Below are 21,167 nucleotides of genomic sequence, written 5' to 3'. Positions count from 1 at the left end.
CAACATTCCCTGAAAATTTCATCAAAATCCGTCCATAACTTTTTGCGTTATCTTGCTAACAGACAAACAGACAAACCCCAGTGAAAACATAACCTCCTTGGCGAAGGCAATAAGGACCGATGTGCAAACGATCTGCTTCGACGATACCTTCCTTATGTCTAGGGATGGGAATCGAGAACCGGTTCTGTTTTGAGAACCGGTTCCCAGTAGCTCGATTCCTTGGAATCATTTGCCTGCCTGCTTAACGATTCTGCTTATCGATTCCACCTTCGTTGTGCATGCGTGATGACGTCACACGTACGCTGCATTGTTTTGGTCAGAATGTGGCCAACATGGCGTTGACGCAGAAACGGTCTAAACAGACGACACCAGGTCCACTGTAACACTGTCAAAGCTTCCATGTCTTCAAAAGGGTGGAATCCCTCCAGTATCCTCAAACATTTGTCCACAGCAGGTGAATCATTTACAGGAATGTCACATATTTGATACTCAGCGGCGCTTTTGAATGTAGCGGCAAAGGGAACCGCCGGGCCGGTTCCGGTGTGGGCAACAAACGTCGTAACTCCTCAAATACAAGTTTCCAAAGGGAAGAAGGGAAAGGAAATGAGGTGCACAACAACGGGAGACAAGCCGACCGAGTCGAACTGGTTCCACATTGTAGAAATGTGGCAATAGAGGAATTAGTAAAGGAAGACACCCCCCCCGGGCCGGCGTCATCTGTTATTATTTCTACATACTGTATATGTTATATTTTCTGTGCAGACATAGAAATATAAAAGACAGTTAATGCAAACACACCTGTTTGTACTCTTTTATTACCTCACCCAATGAGAATCGATAAGAGAATCGATAAGGAATCGGGTCGATAAGCAAAATCGATAATGGAATCGGAATTGTTAAATTCTTAACGATTCCCATCGCTACTTATGTCGTTCTAAAGTGGAGTGGGAAAACATTAATACACTGACAGAAGTGTGAAGTTTAAGTTTGGATAATGTGCAAATTGATTATAAATCGCTGACATAATATTAAACCTAAGTTTCAGGATTTCCTTATCTCCTATTATTTATTTTATTTTATTATATCTCCTAAATAATAAAAGCACTGTTCACCCTCACAGGATGTAGAATTTTATGATGCATGTCACTGCTCCAGAGTGTGGACCTGTGGTTAAAAATTTGCCTGTATTTTGTGTGTGTGTTTTGTGTATAAAGCAAAGTACAGCTGATAAGGCCCCGCAGTGTAACAAACACAGACCAACTACTGTTAACATTTTGGATTCATTTTACAAAGTAACACAACTGGTTATTCAGGCTGCTCTCTGGGTTTATTTCTAGCAACATATGTTTTGTTCTATACCTGTGTGTTAGATAAAAGCTCCTCTAGGTTTAAGAATCCCACATCTGATAAGGAACATGGGTGTTGGCTCACTTCAGTGTCCTTAAACCATGTAGTCTTAGTCAAATCCTTCAAAGGTGAAGTTTACAGACTTAGTGCAGGGTGTGGATCTGAGGGCTGTGTACCTTAGATGACTCAGGGCTTTGAAAGGGGAAGGAAATTATGAAGCAAACATTTCCTTTTTAAAAGGTGTTTAAAGCAACACTAAACACTAAAATGATTTTGAGCTGTAAATTAACATTATAAGACTAGATTTGAGTAGATTTAATTGTGATGCATTGCTGGTGGGAATAGAAAAATGAGTAAAATACTTTAAAATCTGCATTTTAAAAGTGAAAAATGCAATACACTACTCTGTTGAGACTTAAAAAAAAAACACCTTAAAACACTATTGTTCACACAGGCATTTTAAATCGAACTGACACAGGCCTGCTACAAACTGACTGCACTTTATGTATTTATCATATTTTAAGCAAAAAAAAAAAAAAAAAAATCTTGAATTAAGAAAAAAAAATCTTGAATTAAGCAAAAAAAAAAAATCTTGAATTAAGACAAAAAATCTTGAATTAATAATGGAACAAATGAAAATGATCTTGGAAAGATTTCTTAAAATAAGATTTTCCAGATCTGTTGTCTAAAAATAAGTTCTTATATCTCACTTAAAAGTCACTCTTTATGTGATTATGTCTTATTTTAAATGTGATGAGATATTTTGACTAGAAATGAGAAAAATACACTTGGTAAGATTTAGATTTTTCCAGTGTGGTTTATTTTATAGTCATTTTATCTATCTATCTATCTATCTATCTATCTATCTATCTATCTATCTATCTATCTATCTATCTATCTATCTACCTACCTACCTACCTACCTACCTACCTACCTACCTACCTACCTACCTACCTACCTACCTACCTATCTATCTATCTATCTATCTATCTATCTATCTATCTATCTATCTATCTATCTATCTATCTATCTATCTATCTATCTATCTCTCTATCTATCTATCTATCTATCTATCTATCTATCTATCCTAAAACAGCAAATGATTCTCCATTGTGTGCCTTCACATTACTGAACTGTTTCAATAGCAGTAGTACACATAAAAACAAAAACAATCATAGTTATTATTCTGACTATGGGGTTTTCCAGTGATTCAATTACACACCAGTGATTACTCCATGCATTTAACTACTACAAACACCATACACCCAACACAACTTGGACGTACGAAGTGTTTGGGACAGGACAAAAGTACACCAACTCTGTTCAAAAATGCAGCAAATTCGATCTTTTCCAAAACAACTGCACTTAAAACCTAAACAGCAATCACAGATGATGCAGTACACTTGTACATGTACACACTGACAACAGAGTGTGTACATGTTGATTTATGTGCAGACTGTGAAGCTTCTCACCTGGAAGTGAAAGATACCGGCATATCCGTCCCTAAAACTCTGCCCATGTGGAACCACTCTGTGAAGGAGGTCTTCGTTTAAGGTCAGCGAGGCGATGGCAGCCAACAGCCAGCAGTCACCTGAGGACACACACAGGTTTATTACCCCACATCAACGGGTTTATTACCCCACATCAACGGGTTTATTACCCCACATCAACGGGTTTATTACCCCACATCAACGGGTTTATTACCCCAGATCAGCAGGTTTATTACCCCAGATCAGCAGGTTTATTACCCCAGATCAGCAGGTTTATTACCCCAGATCAGCAGGTTTATTACCCCAGATCAGCAGGTTTATTACCCCAGATCAGCAGGTTTATTACCCCACATCAACAGGTTTATTACCCCAGATCAACCCTGAATATTAAAAGTTTAAAAATACATGACACACGATGATCTGAAGAAGGTGTAGGTAATATTTCTACTTTCATATGAGAAACCAAGTATGACATGAATGCACCATTACAGCAGGGGTGTCAAACATACAGCCAGGGGTCCAAAACCGGCCCACCAAAGGTTCCAATTTGGCCTGCAGGATGAATTTGTTAACCCTTAGGGGTCCACGGTCACGGTACCCTGACTGAATCACATGACATTTTCAACACGTCGTAGCATCGGAAGTCGGTCACATAGACCACTGGGGACAATTTATTTCAAAAGTGCAAACTTGAAACTCTCCCCCACTTTTTATTTGATGTTGATAGAGCAAATACAACCGGAGCTATTTCTGTGGCAGTTTCTAAATGAATTTTTCTCTTTATTTAACCTTTCTTAAGTGATTTATCACCATTTATTATACTATTATCTTCTGTATTTTAATTTTTTTATGTGAAAATCATGTATTTTCCTATATTTAATTCACTGATCATATAGATGTTCATAAAAGCTCAGAGTAGAGTTGAGTGTTATTTTATCAAAAACAGTGATTTAGTGATTTATTCCGAACATGCAATGAAATTTAACATATATGCACTTGCTAAACATACATAATGTTAGTGGCCGGTTGATAGGTTTATTATTTCAGATTTTTTCTTCTTTCCTTTTTTTTTTTTTTGTTTATTTATTTTTGGTTTCTGTTGGATTTTCTTTCCATTTTGTTTTATTGTTGCCATACCCCTTTTTGGGATAGAATGAGGCTGATTGCCACACACCTGTTTTGCCACATGCATTTGGGTTACCACACAGAGCAGAACAGGACTGTGCTGAACAAAGAAGTGAGGTGAGCACAGAGAACATTTGAGTTTGATTTGTTTGATACATTATTTTTGAACAAATATCAAGCTTGACACTCATGTGGAATGGGTTGGTTTTTTTTTGTTGTTAAAGCTCAGTTTGGTTCGCATACCTGTTATACATGGGATGAGTGAGGAGTTTGCGCCCTTGGTAGGCGGAGCAAGGTATGTGTTAATTATAGTGGCATGTTTTTGTTCTTTTGTTTGTTTTTTGTTGTTTGAAATGTGTGTATTAAATTACAATTATGAGTAATATGTCTTGTTTGTAATGTATGTGCTTTTAAAGAAAATGTAACTAAGTACATTTTGTAAAATAGCTTATGTAAAATGTTTGTGTTTTAGTTTCACGGTGCATCATGATGAAATAAAGATTTGCACCAGTCGAACTCTACGCCGTTTCGTTGATGCCAAGGGCTGCTACACATAATTATACAAATTTCAAGAATCATAACAATCTTAGTCAGAAGAAAAGCACAATAATTCAATTTACATGCCCGAAAAGGGGTGGGAAGAAGTATAACTTATTTAATCCCACCCCCTCTCCCTACAATATTATTAATAATATATGTCCCTCTTCCTTTTATATTACTCTTCTATATTTATATATCTATTCACACACACACAAACACACATACACACACACTCATTCATCCATATACACATACATACGTTTATACATATAAACGCATACAAATACACAAATAATCTTTTACCGATGCCTTTCTTAGTTGTGCTGGCGAATAAATAAACAAATAACAACTAACTCAAGGAAGGAAATATATACATAAACAACAATGAACATATGGTGACATTTAATAACCCTCTTCCCTATATCTTGTGAAAAACATGTTCTTATAAGTGTTTTTGAATTGTCTTCTGTTTGAACATTCCTTGTGCTCCTCCCTCAGTCTATTCCAGACTTTAACACCACACACACATATGATAAAACTTTTCCTCGTAGTGCGCACCCTCTGAATTTTGAAATGAAATCTACCCCTTAAATTATAACTCCCTTCCCTTTCAGTGAATAATTTCTGTATGTTTCCTGGGAGTAGATTATTTTTGGCTTTGAATATGATTTGTGTCGTTTGTAGAACAGAGAAAACTGAAGAAAAAGTGACTTTTTCAGCAAAGATATCAATAACTGAACATAAACCCAGTGTGTCCATCCACTGTCATTGATCCAGCTCCATGGGTTTTACTGGTGAATCACTGTTGTAGAAGATAAGAAAGTGTTTCCACGTTCACTACGGAGCCTCTGAGCATCAAGTGTTTGACGTTCAAATAAATCGTTCGTATAGACCACAGGTGTCAAACATGCGGCCCGGGGGCCAAAAGGGTCCAATCCGGCCCCTGGGATGAATTTGTGAAATGCAAAAATTACACTAAAGATATTAACAATCAAGGATGTTAAAATAATTTCAGGTCAATTTAATGTAAAGTGGGTCAGACCACTAAAATACTATCATAATAAACTATAAATAATGAAAACAGCAAATTTCCCTTTTAGTTTTAATGTTAAAAAAAAAAAAAATCCACACATACGTTTACATTTACAGACTAGTCTTTTAAAAAATATGAACAACCTGAAATGTCTGAAGAAAAGTATGTGGAATTGTACCGATATTCTGCCTATTACTAAATGTTTTGTGTATTTGTGTGATGCATATGTATAAATGATAAACTGAGGCATAACATTGTTAAAATAGCACTTATTTTTCTTAAGAATTTTCAGGTTGTTCATATATATATATATATATATATATATATATATATATATATATATATATATATATATATATATATATATATATATATATATATATACATATATATATATATACACACACACACACACACACACACATATATATATATATATATATATATATATATATATATATATATATATATATATAAAAAAGCAAATACGCCGTCATTTCAACATTATGGTCTTGCAATTTAAACAGCACCACATTGTATTTCAGTTTACAGTTTTATTTTCTAAAAACAACAGAAATACATCATTTCTACATAAAAATCTGGTTTTGTTCACATACTCTTCCTGTAAGAACTACAGCTATATTTGATTTAATCATTAACACAAAAATGTTTTCAAATAAATAACTTTGCATTGTATTGTCACTTACAGTTTTTTTATGTTGCATTTTTACAACTTTTTGGTGTTAATTCTACAGTCATTTTTTTTACAGTGTAACCACATGTATAATGTGAACACATATGAAGGTTTGGGACACACTGCTGTGTAGCCTTAAGAAAAACATATGAGGCTCATTTGAAAAATAAACTTCAATCTTCTAGAGACAATAAAGGTTGGACTGCAAAGCAATGAGACAAGGTAATGTGGTCTGATGAGCCCAGACTGACCCAGTTCCAGAGTGCATCAGAGTGAGAAGTGATTACCCATCATGCCTAGCGGCTACAGTGTAGGCCTGTGGGAGTACTGTTATGATCTGGGGTTGTTTAGTTAGTCAGGTCTAGGCTGTGTCCAAATATGAGCTCCACTGACACCTGAACACACTGAGCCAGCAGGTTTTTCCATCAGTGGAGGTTTCCTTCCCTGATGGCAGAGCTATAGTAAAACAGTTCCAGGATTAATCAGGTTTAATGTGGTTTAGGAAGAAGGAGACATCATTTTCACACAAGGATCAAGACCTTAAACCCACTGAAAATCTATGGGATGAACTGAGAAGAGTTTACACAGTGTCTGAGCATGGACAGAAGTAAATAAGTATTGTTATGAATTGGATATAGTGTATTTTTGATAAGTATATCATTGCTAAAAAAAGGACAGTTTATTTTTGTGTATTATTGTTATGAACGGATAGTTTACTGCACTTTTACTGCTATGAAAAGGACAGTTTACTTTAAGAAAGTTGGAGTACAGCAGTGGTGATTTCTCACAGACTGCAAGGGAGGCCCGGCTTCCCCTAAAATTATGAAAATTAAATGGTCAAATATGTACGGTTGTGTTGACATTTCATTGACTACAAATGTGTTAGAACACGTTCATCTCACAGACGAGTTCGTTCAGAATCAGCTTTATCACAAATCAACAGACTCAATGTTGTTCACTTCTCATACATTTCCATGTCTCTGTTTTCTCATTCGATCTCTGCTCAGTGCATTTGTTCGTAGACGCTCAGCGTCCATGCACTTCAATGGGACTGAGTGGAACAGTTTTTTTCATTGCCTCTAAACTGGACGGTAATTGGATAAATGCCACCATGTTGTCCCGCCCCCGGACGCTCAGTGTCTCTGGGGGTGAATGGAGCTGTGGGCGGAGCTCGGCAGGGCTGGATGCCAGAATCCCACGTGCTGATTGGAGGATCAGTCCAAAGGCTGAATCCCATTTGATTTGACAGCTTTTTTCAGATCTACTCCTTCACTGACACAGTTCAGTTTAATACCGTCGCACATTCTGCTGTGAAATCGAGAGAGAAACCACTACGAAATTACTTGTTCATTTCTTGCACTGTAAATAAAACACACTCATTGTACTTCCGTGTTTCAATTTAACATAATTTCAGCGTTTTCTTATTTAGTGAGGTCATTAAGGTCATCACTGACCATTTTCTTAAAAAGGAACGGAGGGATGAATTTATGTTTAAATAACTTGACCATTTTTTTACGAAAGCCAACAATGAGCTTCCCCTGTCTGAAAGACGAGCAGCCGCCACTGGAGTACAGTACGTGAAATGAAACTTGAATCTATAGAATGTAAGAGTAGAATTGTCATTGTGTATTCAATGAAATTAGGAAGAATAGAAAACAGGAAGTAAGGAATAAATGACACTGTACATGTTATACATCTCCCCAGTGTTTGTTGGCTGTGTGTTTATATGTGTAAGTCAAATAAAAAAATCAGTTCAAAAAATTTAAAAAATAACAGAAAACAGGAAGAAGTGACAATATTTGTAAGTAAACATGAATATACTGTATTTTGAAGACATCCTACTATCTGTATTATCATATTTTTTCTTAAATCCAGAATATCATCTATAAAAAACCCTTCAAATGCCATCTGGTGGCCTGTCTAACAGATGAACACTACTAGTCCTGGTGTACTTTTGCTCTGAAATGAAGTCGTGGATTATGTCACGTGGCTGAATACTTTTTGGTTATTGTTTTGTAATGCAACTGCCCTCGTGGGAGAAGTGGGGGGCGGGGGGGGATGGAAGGAGGAAAGTATTGCTTCATGTGCTGAGCTGCTTGAGTTTCCCACACACACAGAGGTAGGGTTGGCCTTGTTTGCAGATGTGAGGCTGAGAAATAAAGCATGAATTATAGATCCAGTCAACATCTAGAGCAGTCATCAGCTCCTGGTACTACTGAATTAACTCTCCTCGGTTTGATTGAAAATGTTAAAAGCCACTTCATCCTGTCTTATTTAATGCCGTCTGCTCCAGTCATGTATCGCTGAATGGTGTAGTAGTAGTAAAACAGTTGGGATCTCTCCCGGCGGGACTTACCCAGAGCTCCCTGGCAGATGTCTGTGCGAGTCGCCCCGTCAACGATGAAGTCAGGCCGTTTGCAGAGCTCCTGTTGAACACACACACACATTCACACACAAACAAAAGACGCACACTATGAACACTATGATCAGCTTTGGCCAAACATGGTACACATAAAGTACATTTACTGTCGGTCTAAACCACAGGTGTCAAACATGCGGCCCGGGGGCCAAAACCGGCCCACCAAAGGTTCCAATCTGGCCCACGAGATGAATTTACAAAGTGGAAAATGCAAAAATTACCCTGAAGATATTAACAGTCAAGGGAATCAAACTCAAAAATAACAGCATAATAACCTAGAAATATAATAGAATGACTCCAAATGTTCTTCTTGGTTTAATGTGAGAAAAATAATATGATATTATGCCTCTAAATTTTTTCTGTTTGATTTATTGCAAAGAACATTAAATTCTGATTTCCTTTAACAATAAAATGTCAATAACCTGAACAAATATGAACAACCTGGAATGTCTATAGAAAAATACGTGCAATTTTAACAATATTCTGCCTGTTTTGTGCCTTGGTAAATCTGATCTGTAGTGCACATGTAGAAATCATGAGTTGAGGCAGAATATTGGTAAAATTGTACTTATTTTTCTTCCGAAATTTCAGTTTTTTCAAGTTATTCGCATCTTTTTTGTTTCGGATAGAAATAGTTTCATCACTTTATGTTATTTTTTTGCACTAAAAAATTCAGAGTTGTCATTATTTATAGGCTATTATGTTATTATTTGACTGGAGATCAAATTGGGCTGAGTATGGCCCCTGAAAAAAAATGAGTTTGACACCCCTGGTCTAAACAAATAAACACCCAGCGCTACTTTTGTGGTACTTTCCTCTAACCTTATCTCTTTTGTTTTAAAGGTCTTTTTATTCATAACAGAACATGAATAAAAACATTCACTATACAGGAAGGTGATTTTTGATTTTCTGAACAACATCCACTCATGACACAACACATAACCCTACCCAAACCTGAACAAATATAAACAACCACTGAAAAAAAATAGAAAAAGATGGAATGAAAATTATTTTTAAAAAATACTAACAACCGTGTTTAAATGGCATAAAAAAAGTGCAGTATAAAAGAACAATATAAAAAAAACCAACACAAAAAACAAGACAATAGAAAAAAAAGCAAGGGATAAGAAAATAAATAATAAATAAATAAATAAAGGGAGGGGGGGGGGGCCTACTCAGAGATTATTGCTGTGGGTTTCTCATAAAATACCAAAAAGGTGCGCCATATTTTGTATTATTTATTCTCTAAATTTAAAAGCCGGATCCAGAAAAAAATGGATGGGGAAGGGGGGGGGGGGGGGGGGGGGGGGGTCCAGGGTACAAGCTCCACCAGGGGTTCAAGCAAAATAAAATTAACATTATAAATGCTTCAAATCATAAAAGACTGTATTTTTTTTATTATCGTACACTAATAAAATGAAAACATTTGAACCTCACTAATGTGTCCACTTTAAGAACTGAAGCAGAAGGTTGGCTTTAACAAGGCTGGATGAGAAGAGGTTAAAAAGAGTTTATTTAAACATGATGGGTGACAGTGTATTTGTCCTCACGTCCTATAAACACATGACTTTCTTTCCACAAACTGTCATTTAACTGCAACACATTTAACTGCAATAACTCTGCAATAAACTCTGCAATAAATAAGTAATACCTCTGGTTTTCTTTGTGTTCTACTGTTTCTCTCAATGTATCCTCAGAATCCCTTCCTATAATGTGCAATAATCCTTCAAATGTGAATTATGTGCAATAAGTCGTGCAATAATCTGTCCTGCAATAACGATGCAATATTTATGCAATATTTATTAAAGATTTAGTGCGCTATTTTTAGATAGACCTGGTTCATAGGTATACATAATGTTTACACAGATATACATACTGTTGTTTTTATAGGAGATATATACTGTTAATACTGTTAATATATATACATACTGTTATTTATGGGTAACACATACTGTTAATACTGTTAATATATATACATACTGTTATTTATGGGTAACACATACTGTTAATACTGTTAATATAGATACATACTGTTATTTATTGGTAATACATACTGTTAATACTGTTAACATACATACTGTTAATACTGTAAACTGTATATATTCATATTTTGTCCAGTTTTATTTTTTATTCTACTAAGCTCTATTCTTATGTTACTTTTTTTAATTGCAAAATCTGTATGATATTTTCTTACATTATTTTTAGTTTCTGTAATTATATCTGCTCTGTTGTTATTTCTGTAGCACTGGTGTTTTGTTAATATTGTTGCACTGACTGGTGTTGCACTCCTAATTTCATTCTACACACAATGACAATTAAGGGTGTTAGAAAGTATTGATTCTGCAATATATCGCAATATTTCATTTCACAGTACTGTATCAATATTTAAAAAATATTGGATCAATATTTTTAGGTATTTATTCAAATGCAGATATTGTGGAGTTTCATTTTTGTTTTTTGGTTTCTTTTATTGTTTCTATTTTATTTATTATTTAACACTGTTTTATTAAATAATGGTTATTTCAATCATCCTAAAAGCACTTTTTACTGTCTGAGAGGCAGATGTTAGTTCCTTTGTTGGGACTGCACAAAAATAATGTTCTGATGTTAGGTCTGAACTAATAGAATATGAACATTTGAACAGGATCTTAAACTTTAACGTCTGTAAAACAGAATTTCAGTTTGAACACAGGAACATTTTGTGATATAGCATTAGATCCTGTTGGGATCCAGTAAAAATGTGTTTAGTATTTGTGCAGATTTCTGGTGTAATTCAATTCGTCAAGGAAATAATCATTAAAAAAAAAAAAGAAACAAAAAAAAATTGCCTTTTTAACAGTATCATGATATATCGTGATATATTGCATCGTGATCCTAGTATTGTGATTTGTATCATATCGCCAGATTCTTGCCAATACACAGCCCTAATGACAATAAAGGCTATTCTATTCTATTCTATTGTGTACACATGCACTAGTACTACTCACAAAAACATTTAGCATCACACACACACATACATACAGTTTTCTTTTCCAGCGTCACACACAGAGCACAGATTTTTGGGAACCCTGAACCCTGTTTAACAGTAAAGGAACTCCAGATCCTGCAGCGTGGACGAGGCACATGCATTATAAAACATGAGACCTTCTTTTTAGAACAGATGAGGCAAGGGGGCATCCGAGCCATCAGAAGTCAAGCATATGATAACAAACGAACACAGCCCTTCAGACACACTCCGATAAAAACTGCACGAGGAGCCAAGAGGATGCACTCGCACACAAATTCACAGCCTGAGTGCTTTCACGAACACCCAAATTTCTCCCTGCTCTGTTACAGCAGCGTCAGCCAATCAGGTACGAGCAAAGCTGCCATGATAACGCTTAATGAAGACAGTCCCACTTTGTTCTCTAGTGGCCTTCAGCAGACATCCTGGTGTATTTATAATCCACTAAGTAGTTATGCGTGACAGAAAGAAAAGAAGACAGACATGAAAGCATAAAGGGATAAAAGGGAGGGAAAACATGTGGGGAGGGGCTACTTCTCAAAAATTTCCAATGAATTTCATATGAAGCTGCCTGAAGTGTTTGGCCAAATAAGTCTATAATAGTTCCCAGTAACACCCCCCACCCTCAGCCCGGACCTGCTGCTGTGGTCCTACTTCTCTCCTGCCTTCATCGTCATCACTCATTTATCCATATAGTTGTGATAGCGTTTATTATATCGGCTAAAATTTGCTTAGAGGTCTTATTTCTGTCTTTGTGCATAAGAAATCAATCTAAGTGAATCCCCAAAGGAACTTTGTGTTGGTAAATGCAAGTTCTGCAAATTTACAGGATTTCAGTTCTGTTCAACATGTTGATGGTCACATGAACTATGTTTTCAGCTCAAAAATGTCCAATTTCATCACAATTAATGCTATATTTTCATGTCACAAATGGCCAAGTTATATTTGAACTGAATTTACCTGAAAAACAAATATTCTATTCTTTTAGATTCCCCAATTTTTCTTACAAGATATTAATACTACATATCACATGTTTTATTTTTACAGGTTCAGTATGGAGTATGGTGCTGATCCATCCTGCTTGTGTTACGCCAATACATACATGAAGAATGTCACATGTCACTTTTTAAATCAACAGTTTTCTAATAATAAGCATTTTTATGAAGAAATAACAATTCTATATTGTTACTTCCTCTTTAGTATAATGATAAACTATACAATAAATAATTCTGATCCTAGTTTTTGCACAGGGATCATTAGTGTAAATGGTGACATGGCTGCCGAGCATCAGTATGATGGGATCTGGAACAACCATGTCACATCCGTCCACTGACACATTTTGTGTTTTTGTGTCAGCTGTTATTGTTTTAGATCCACAATACTAACATTTATGAATAAGAGGAGAATTAGCAATAGTAAGTATATAAGTTTATTACTAATAAAGTACTGGTACTGACCAGAACATCCTGGGTAATGTCACGTCCGTCCACCAGCAAAAGTTTTCACATACACGTGCTATTCCAAATCCAATATTTCTGAAAATAGAGCTTCCACTGTCAAATAATATCAGTAGTCTGTGCACAAATGGATTAGCATTATTTCAACACAGTTCTATACATTTCTTACAACTTTTTTTTTGTTTTTTTTACAAAAATGGCCACTCATTTGACCCCCTAAGTACATTTTAGCTGATATAGTTACATAGATGGTAGAAGTTTCTACTATTGGTACTAACAGCTGCAGTAGTAGTATATCCACTGGTAGTACTTGTATTTGGAGTACTAGTATTAACAGTTATGGACATTTGTTGTAGTTATTGTGGTAGTTATACAGCTTTTATGTTTTTCATCTATTCTTGTATTTTATTTTTATTTTGGTTTTATCTATTCTTCAGTATTTTTTATTTTATTTCTTTATTTATTTTATTTTTTACAGTTCTATGTTTTTTAATGTATTCTTGTATTTTATTCTGATATTTTGGTTTTTATTTATTTTTCTGTACAGCACATTGGGACACTGTGGTTGTTTTAAAGTGCTTTACAAATAAAGTTGGATTGGATTGAATTATAATAGCACCAGTTTTTTTTAGTTTTTAACAGTTCTAGTTCAGTTTGCTGTGCATCTCTCTCTCTCTCTCTCTCTCTCTCTCTCTCTCTCTCTCTCTCTCTCTCTCTCTCTCTCTCTCTCTCTCTCTCTCTCTCTCTCTCTCTCTCTCTCTCTCTCTCTCTCCCTCCCTCCCTCCCTCTCTCTCTCTCTCTCTCTCCCTCCCTCCCTCCCTCCCTCCCTCCAACTGGTCATGTCAGTCATTCATCCCCCAGGAGTCTTCACCACTGTCACACAGTGTTTGCTCCTGGAGGATTCTGTTTGGATTCTGTAAATTGACACAAGAGTCTGGTCTACACTAGCTCTAAATGTAAAGTGTCATGAGATAACATTTGTTATGATGTGATGCTATATAAATAAATTAGATTTTATTTAATTTAACTCCATCTCTCTGACACTTCTAGCCTCAAATCCTTCATGGTCATAAGGGGATATGGAAGTCTGTATAAAGCAATCTGATGATTTGTTTCTATAAAGTATGGATGCCCCCGTTCATCAGCTGAATATCAGTATCAGCCAACATGTGCCTAATGGAAAATTAGATGAAATTCACCAATGACTAGGGGTGTAAGAAAATATGGGTTCTGCAATATATCATAATATTTCATTTCACAATACTGTATCGATATTAAAAAGTATTGTTTCGATATTTTTAGGTATTTATTCAAAAGCAGATATTGTGGAGGTTCATTTTGTTTTTTTGTTTTTCTTTATTGTTTTTTATTCTTTAACACTCTTTTATTAAATAATGTTAGCTCCTTTGTTGGGACTGAAGTAAAATAATGTTCTGATGTTAGTTCTGAACTAATAGAATATGAACATTTGAACAGCATCTTAAACTGTAATGTCTGTCAAACATCATTTAAGTTTGAACACAGGAACATTTTGTGATATAGCATTAGATCCTGTTGCGATCAAATAAAAATGTGTTTAGTATTTGTGCATATTACTGGTGTAATTCAATTCTTCAAGGAAATAATCATAAAAAAAAAAAACCAAACAAACCAAAAATCACCTTTTTAACAGTATCGTGATATATCGTAACATGATCCTAGTATTGTGATTTGTATCGCATCGCCAGATTTTTGCCGATACACCCCTACCAATGACAGTGGCTAATGTTTATCAGCTGTGCATAAAAGTCTGGTCTAGACCAGCTCTAAATGTGAAGTGTCATGAGATAACATTTGCAATGATGTGACACTATATAAATAAAATTTGATTGATTGACTGATCGGCTCCCTGTTTCAATCTGAACATCTGTGGACAGTAACTAAATTGCTATTTCAGTCTCTTTCCTTCATTAGAACAGTAGATTATTTATGTCCCCAAATAGAGTTTACCTTTGTATGTGACAACCCTCTTAAGTTAAAATTAGATCCAACAAGAAAGAAGCTGTTTTTTTTATTCTCCTTGAGCCCATTTCCATTTTCACAAACAATATAAACTGCTTGCATACACACACAGACACACTATGCACTCACAAACACTAACTACAGGTACCTTTCTCCTCTACCCTTTTTCCACTACCCCCAACCCTCCCCCCTCCCCCTTTGATTTAACAGTAAATACGAGGGGGGGCTGAAAAGTTCATAGCCTGACTAAGAAAGAGTTCTTCCACAGCAATGAAACTTGGCATACATTAAATTCAACCTCTCCTGATACTAATTGCATGGTTTCCTTCCAGATAAACCCACATTGGATAAATAATTTAGGACTTTGAAAAGTAGTACCAGAGACATTTGGTGAACCACCCGTGGCACCGTGGTCTTATCAAATGTCTGCAGAAAAAGGGGTTAGCCCCCAAGGACATTCATGCTGACATGGTTGCTAAAGGGGATGATGCTCCAGCTTTATCAACTGTGCAAAACTGGGAAGAGGAATTCAAGAGGGGTAGGGAGAACAAGGGAGGGGTGAAAAGCAAGCATTTTCATGAAATGTCTGTAGTACTACTTTTCAGAGTGCTAAATTATTTATCCAATGTGGGTTTATCTGGAAGGAAACCATGCAGGTAGTATCAGGAAAGGTTGAATTTAAAGTATGCCATGTTTCATTGCTGTGGAAGAACTCTTTCTTAGTCAGGCTATGAACTTTTCAGCCCCCCTTCGTAAATCTGTTGTCTGTTTTTTCTGTTGTCTGTCTAAGTCTGTTAACAAGTGTGTCGTATTCTCTCGTATCTGTAACAGCTGCGTTATTTAAATGTCTGTTTTTTACGTTGCACCTTCTTAATTTGTTGAATGTCACTTGTTTGCAAAGAAAAAAAAAAAAAAAAGAAAGTAGTTGCTGTGGCATCTCCAGCTCCAGCTTTAAAGCCAACCATCTGCATAATTCTCAAAAGTCAGAATCTGTGACTAATCCAAAAAAAAAAAAACATCTTGGGCAGAGTTACCCAAATCTACAGAAGCCTACTCATCTGTTTCTCACCGTGGGTCTCATCCAGCGGACTCCTTGGGTCTTGGAGGATCTGGGTCCAAGCTCGTTGAATCCCAGAGATGAAGCCGAGGCCGGGAAGAGGTTATCTTCAAACAATCTGCCGCTCTGGAGACTGCGAGCTCTCATAGACTCAAAGTCCTGACCCAAAAACTTCACCGCATTGTAGTTCTGGCCCAGACCGTCGTTGCGATCCCACTGGTTCCTCAGCCTGGCAGCCATGCCAGTGGCACAAATAGGCTCCACCATCCTGGATTTTCAGGGTTATCAGCTTGGGGTCACACTCAGTTGTTGTTTTTCTTTTTTTTACACAAAGATGTAAGTGTGTAAATAATGAATGAGACAACTGTGACCTATGCTAGGTGCAGTTAAATGTAGCACTGCAGAAGCTCGATGTAAATCTGATGTGAGGTGGGAATGGCGATGAGGCTCAATCATAAATCAGAACGAAACATCCACAGCCATTAAGCCGTTAAACATTGATGAGTTCCGGATGCTCCGTTGTTGTGGTACTTGTGGTTTGGCTGGAGCTTCACAGGCAATCCCAGTCACATGGGCAGGGGTTCAAAACACAGGCAAGATTTTAACACATCCCAGTGAGTGGCAGTTACAGTTTGTAGCAGCTTTTCTGTCCAGATGCCCGACGCAGGAGGAGACTGGGGTCCTTATGCTTCCACTAGACAAACCATAAAACAAAAACAGTTCAGTTTAGATATAATGCACTTTGAAAACATTTTCACACCCATACCAGTGTTGTATGAAGTACTGGAAAGTCACATTTGAGTAGAAGTACAGGTACCCTACCAAAAATGACTTTGGTAGAAGTTCAAGTTACCAACTGAAATGTTACTCAAGTTAAAGTATTTCAGTATCTACAGTGGTTCCCAATGTTTTTTGGCTCATGACCCCATTTTAACATCACAAATTTCTGGCGACCCCAGACATTCAAAACTGAGACATTTTTTTTGCTAAAATTAATTCGTTTTTGATCATGTAATAGTTTACTATACGATGTTGCAAATAAACGTAAATTTTTGGATGACATTTAGGCTATATAATGTATAATATACATACATATACTCTGTTTGTTCTGGTTTTCTGACCGCAACTGTTGAAGCGTAGTAATGTATGCGGTCGCATGATTGGGTCGATCAAGATATGCCCTCTCAGATATTATACCCTGCATTGTAAATATGTTGTATTGTATGCACTGTATGTATATTGACTCATTAAAAATATTTTTATAGTAATTTTTTATTTCTATTTTTATCAATTACTAGAAATTTCAGGTGACCCCACATGGGGTCACGACCCCAAGGTTGAAAAACACTGATCTAGTATTTACTGTATTTAAGTATATCAAGTAATCTGTAATTAAATGTCCTCAAGTAATAAAAGCAAAAGTACAAATAAATGTTAATAACCAAATGCAGTCCACATTTGGAATATTACGCTGCTGCTCACATCAACAGATCACCCACAGGTTGAGTGTGGACTGTCACTTGCACTTGTTCATTACACAATTAGACCCAATGACAAATCAGCTTCCTGACTTTGTTGCAGTCGCTGGTAATCTCAGCGACAAAAACACCAAATTTCCTTTCATTTATTTTTTGTAATTAGTAACTATAGTGTGCATTAACCCTATAACACCAAACGTATCATATTTGACACGAGTTTTGAAGCCCTCTACATGATCAGTGTGATATTTCTTTCCTTGTAAAACCTGATGCATACAATTGGATACATGCAATACACAGATAATCCACCAGGGGGGAGGAATTTATTCACCAGTGACACTACAAGACTGTCATTAATGAGGAAGGAGGAAGAACTTTGACAATTTTGAAAAAGAATTATCAATTTGTTAGACAGGTTTGTGTTATATTATGTTTTTGCGTTTTCAAAAATAATAATATTTGATCACTGAGACCTGATGTATCATATATGATACAAAACTGAAACTCATACATGGAAATTGACATTTGAAAAAAATTTTCTTTAGTTGTTCAGAGGGACCAATAAAGGCTCCAGTTTCAAAGAACTGGAATTTTCTGTCAATGATTTAATGGTTCAGGCTTTACAGGGTTAAAAATGTATCGGAGTAGAAGTATGCAGTTGAGTTGGAAAATGTAGTGAAGTAAAAGTGAAAGTAAACAGAATAAAAGATACTCAGTAAAGTATATATTCTCCCAAAGCGTACTTAGTACAGTAGTAAAGTATTAGTACTTTTTTACCATACAGCACTGGTCCATACATATTTCTACACATGTTGTATGCATTACACACAAAAGAAGCAGCTGCATACACCCACTGTACACACACTGGTGTTTCAAAGGCAGACAGGCCCTACCTTTTTCTGTTCAACCAACCATAAATTAGTGCTAGCATGCATAGAGTGGTGATTAGTCACAATGGGTGTGTATTAGTGCTACTTTAACTGGGAGAACATGTGGTCACACTATCAGGAAGAAATCTTTTGAAGTCAATGTTTACTGAGACAGATACAGAAACACACAATGGAAGGTATTTCTGCTAGTTCTGTGTGAGTGTGAATGCTTGGAGAATTTACAGAGAATATAAAAGAGACATGCATGTAGCCACTAGTCATGTGTCAACTACTGTTTTCAAGGCTTGTGTCTGGCATTTTGCCCGTTGCAATCCTATTTTGTGGAAGCAGAAGTGACCATAACAATGTAAAGTTAAAAAAAAAAAAAAATTTGAGTTGAACATTTGATGAAATGCAGCTAAACCACTAGTGAATTCTGCTAAAGATCCCTTACAACACATAGAATCAAACCTAGTACCAAGTTCATACCATGAAGCAACAGTGCTAACCTCTCAGCCACCACAGTGCCTATATGAGTGTTTGTGCTGCAGTGTGTGTGTGTGTGTGTGTGTGTGTGTGTGTGTGTGTGTGTGTGTGTGTGTGTGTGTGTGTCCTAATAAACTAATGAAACTGTGGGAACAAGGTGTGTGAGCGTAAGGAAAAGGGATAGTTGTGAGTACTGCTTCTTGCATTAAGTTTAAAAATCTTTACAAAAATATATCATGCAGCTTTAAACTTAGTACTCCCTAAAAGTGTGCACATTTCTTTACATTTTTGGAGAATTTAAGTTTGTGAAAGATATAAAAGGTTCATTGAGAAAGTTTTTTTTTTATAATCTTCCACAAAATTGTCAGGTTACAGCATTAACACTTTGTCCACCATGTCAATTTCATTTCTTTACCCATGGCAGCTGTTCCTGCCTTTCAAAGTTAATTCAACTTGTTTAGGTCTGAAAATGTCACTGAGGACAGGCCAGGTTAGGGTTAGGGTTAGGGTTAGGGTTAGGGTTAGGGTGGCTGGCAATTTTGTGGAAAACAAGATGGATGCCCATTGGCCCCTCCCATGACCTTTGATTGGATTTAAATCCCACTGCTACTTCATACAAACCAGTTTTAACTTGGATTGTGCAATTTGCCCCTGCTCACTCATGCATGAAAACCTGGGTCTGTAAATTTGGACAGATATCCACCAATCCCCTACCTACCAACGTCCATTAAAAGAAAATTCCAAAAATTATCAAATGCGGAACTGGGGTAATTTTTCAAAATGTATAGGTTTTTTTTATACACCCTGTATATCGATTGAGCATCGTCATCGCCATGTACAGTCACACTGCAGGTCCTGCAATGTAGGAGGTAAATTAACTCAACATGTTCTCATCTAATTTCAAGGGTCCCTGACACACACTGCACGCAGCGATCCACCAATCACAACTGTTCTTAATCAGTTTGGAGCGAGTCAATGGTAACAACATTGAAAAATGAGCAACGAACCAGAGAAAATCACCATAAACGAAGACTTGGTGCCAAAAAGAATAGCAAAGTCAGTTATCTAGAATTATTTCTGCAACAAGGATGATATTAAAACACGTGTTCTTTGTCGACAGTGTCTTGGACCTGTTGTCACAATGAGAGGAAACAACTAATTTGTTTGACCATTTATGTCAGTGCCACACAGCTGTTATATACTCCTGAGTAGTTTTTCATATTGCAATATTTATCGCAGGGTTAAAAAAAAATCGCAATTTCAGTTTTTTTCAATATCGTGCAGCCCCATAAAGAAATTAAAATTCCATAACACTCCAAAAAGCCAACATGTCCTAAATAGCAGGCTAACTGAAGCTGACAGATATAATATATTAATGAGCAAATACTAACATTAGTAGATCCGACAGCTTTATGATGAGTATATAATCATAAGGAAATCGCAGACTGGAGACTGTTTATTTTTGCCGTTCGGCATTTTTCAATAGACATCACAACATCCGGTTCTCCCATCATACATTGTCCTTGTACACTCACAGTCAATGAAAACTTTGAGACAATATTTTTCGACATAATTTTTATTTGGAAACTCTAAACTGGAATTTTTTCATATGAATCATTTGTTTAGGATATTGGCATACAGAAACAAATATCTAAAGTTTCAAGAATAATTTCAAAACAAAAAACTTAACAAAAGAAAATGGCACCTGCCAAACACAAAGTCACAACAGTAAATATCGGATGTAGCAGTCCTGGTTGGGAGTTGTCACTCTCTCTCTCCCTGGATGCGGTCTATGGTCACCAGAGCCTGTGGTGTTGTGGTGTTCAACCAGGTTTCTGATTGTGGTTTGGGAACAGCCCATACATAGGCCTGGCTATATCACTGTAGCTCAAACCGGCCTCCACCATACCCAGTGCCCAGAGACGACATTCACGTGATAGACGTGGCATGATGCCGTTCACTGGACTAACAATGGAGGCCTTCTCTGGGCCTTTATATAGGCCTTCCAAACCAATCCTCAAATTGTGCAGATCCCCACTGAGTATTGCTCAATGTGTATTTGGTCCACTTTTGCAAAGAGACCAACCCATGTGCAATGAACCGTGACAACACAACAACTCATCATTATCTCAACTACCCGAGCACTAAGTCATCAATAAATCCACAA

At 36.4% G+C, this 21,167-nt stretch overlaps 1 protein-coding gene and 1 long non-coding RNA gene across 2 annotated transcripts in view; one reads left to right on the top strand and one right to left on the bottom strand.

Annotated features, from left to right (window-relative positions):
* Positions 1-21,167, bottom strand: part of capn1 (calpain 1) — a 68,456-nt gene that overhangs the window by 35,223 nt on the left and 12,066 nt on the right. Inside the window, exons 2-4 of the mRNA XM_030162064.1 lie at positions 16,180-16,861; positions 8,586-8,655; positions 2,820-2,938 (exon numbers count right to left, since the gene is read on the bottom strand). Coding sequence (XP_030017924.1) covers positions 2,820-2,938; positions 8,586-8,655; positions 16,180-16,434 — 444 coding nt within the window. The 5' untranslated portion in view covers positions 16,435-16,861. The remainder of the gene's footprint in view (positions 1-2,819; positions 2,939-8,585; positions 8,656-16,179; positions 16,862-21,167) is intronic.
* On the top strand, positions 4,039-4,478 carry LOC115438479 (uncharacterized). Its single transcript, XR_003938076.1, has 3 exons — positions 4,039-4,079; positions 4,187-4,257; positions 4,435-4,478. It is a non-coding gene; the product is annotated as an uncharacterized LOC115438479 (long non-coding RNA).

Source organism: Sphaeramia orbicularis, chromosome 18 (assembly GCF_902148855.1).
Source record: "Sphaeramia orbicularis chromosome 18, fSphaOr1.1, whole genome shotgun sequence".
NCBI lineage: Eukaryota > Metazoa > Chordata > Actinopteri > Kurtiformes > Apogonidae > Sphaeramia > Sphaeramia orbicularis.
The sequence above is the reverse complement of the archived record's forward strand: the minus strand, read 5'-3'. Positions and strand labels throughout refer to the sequence as shown.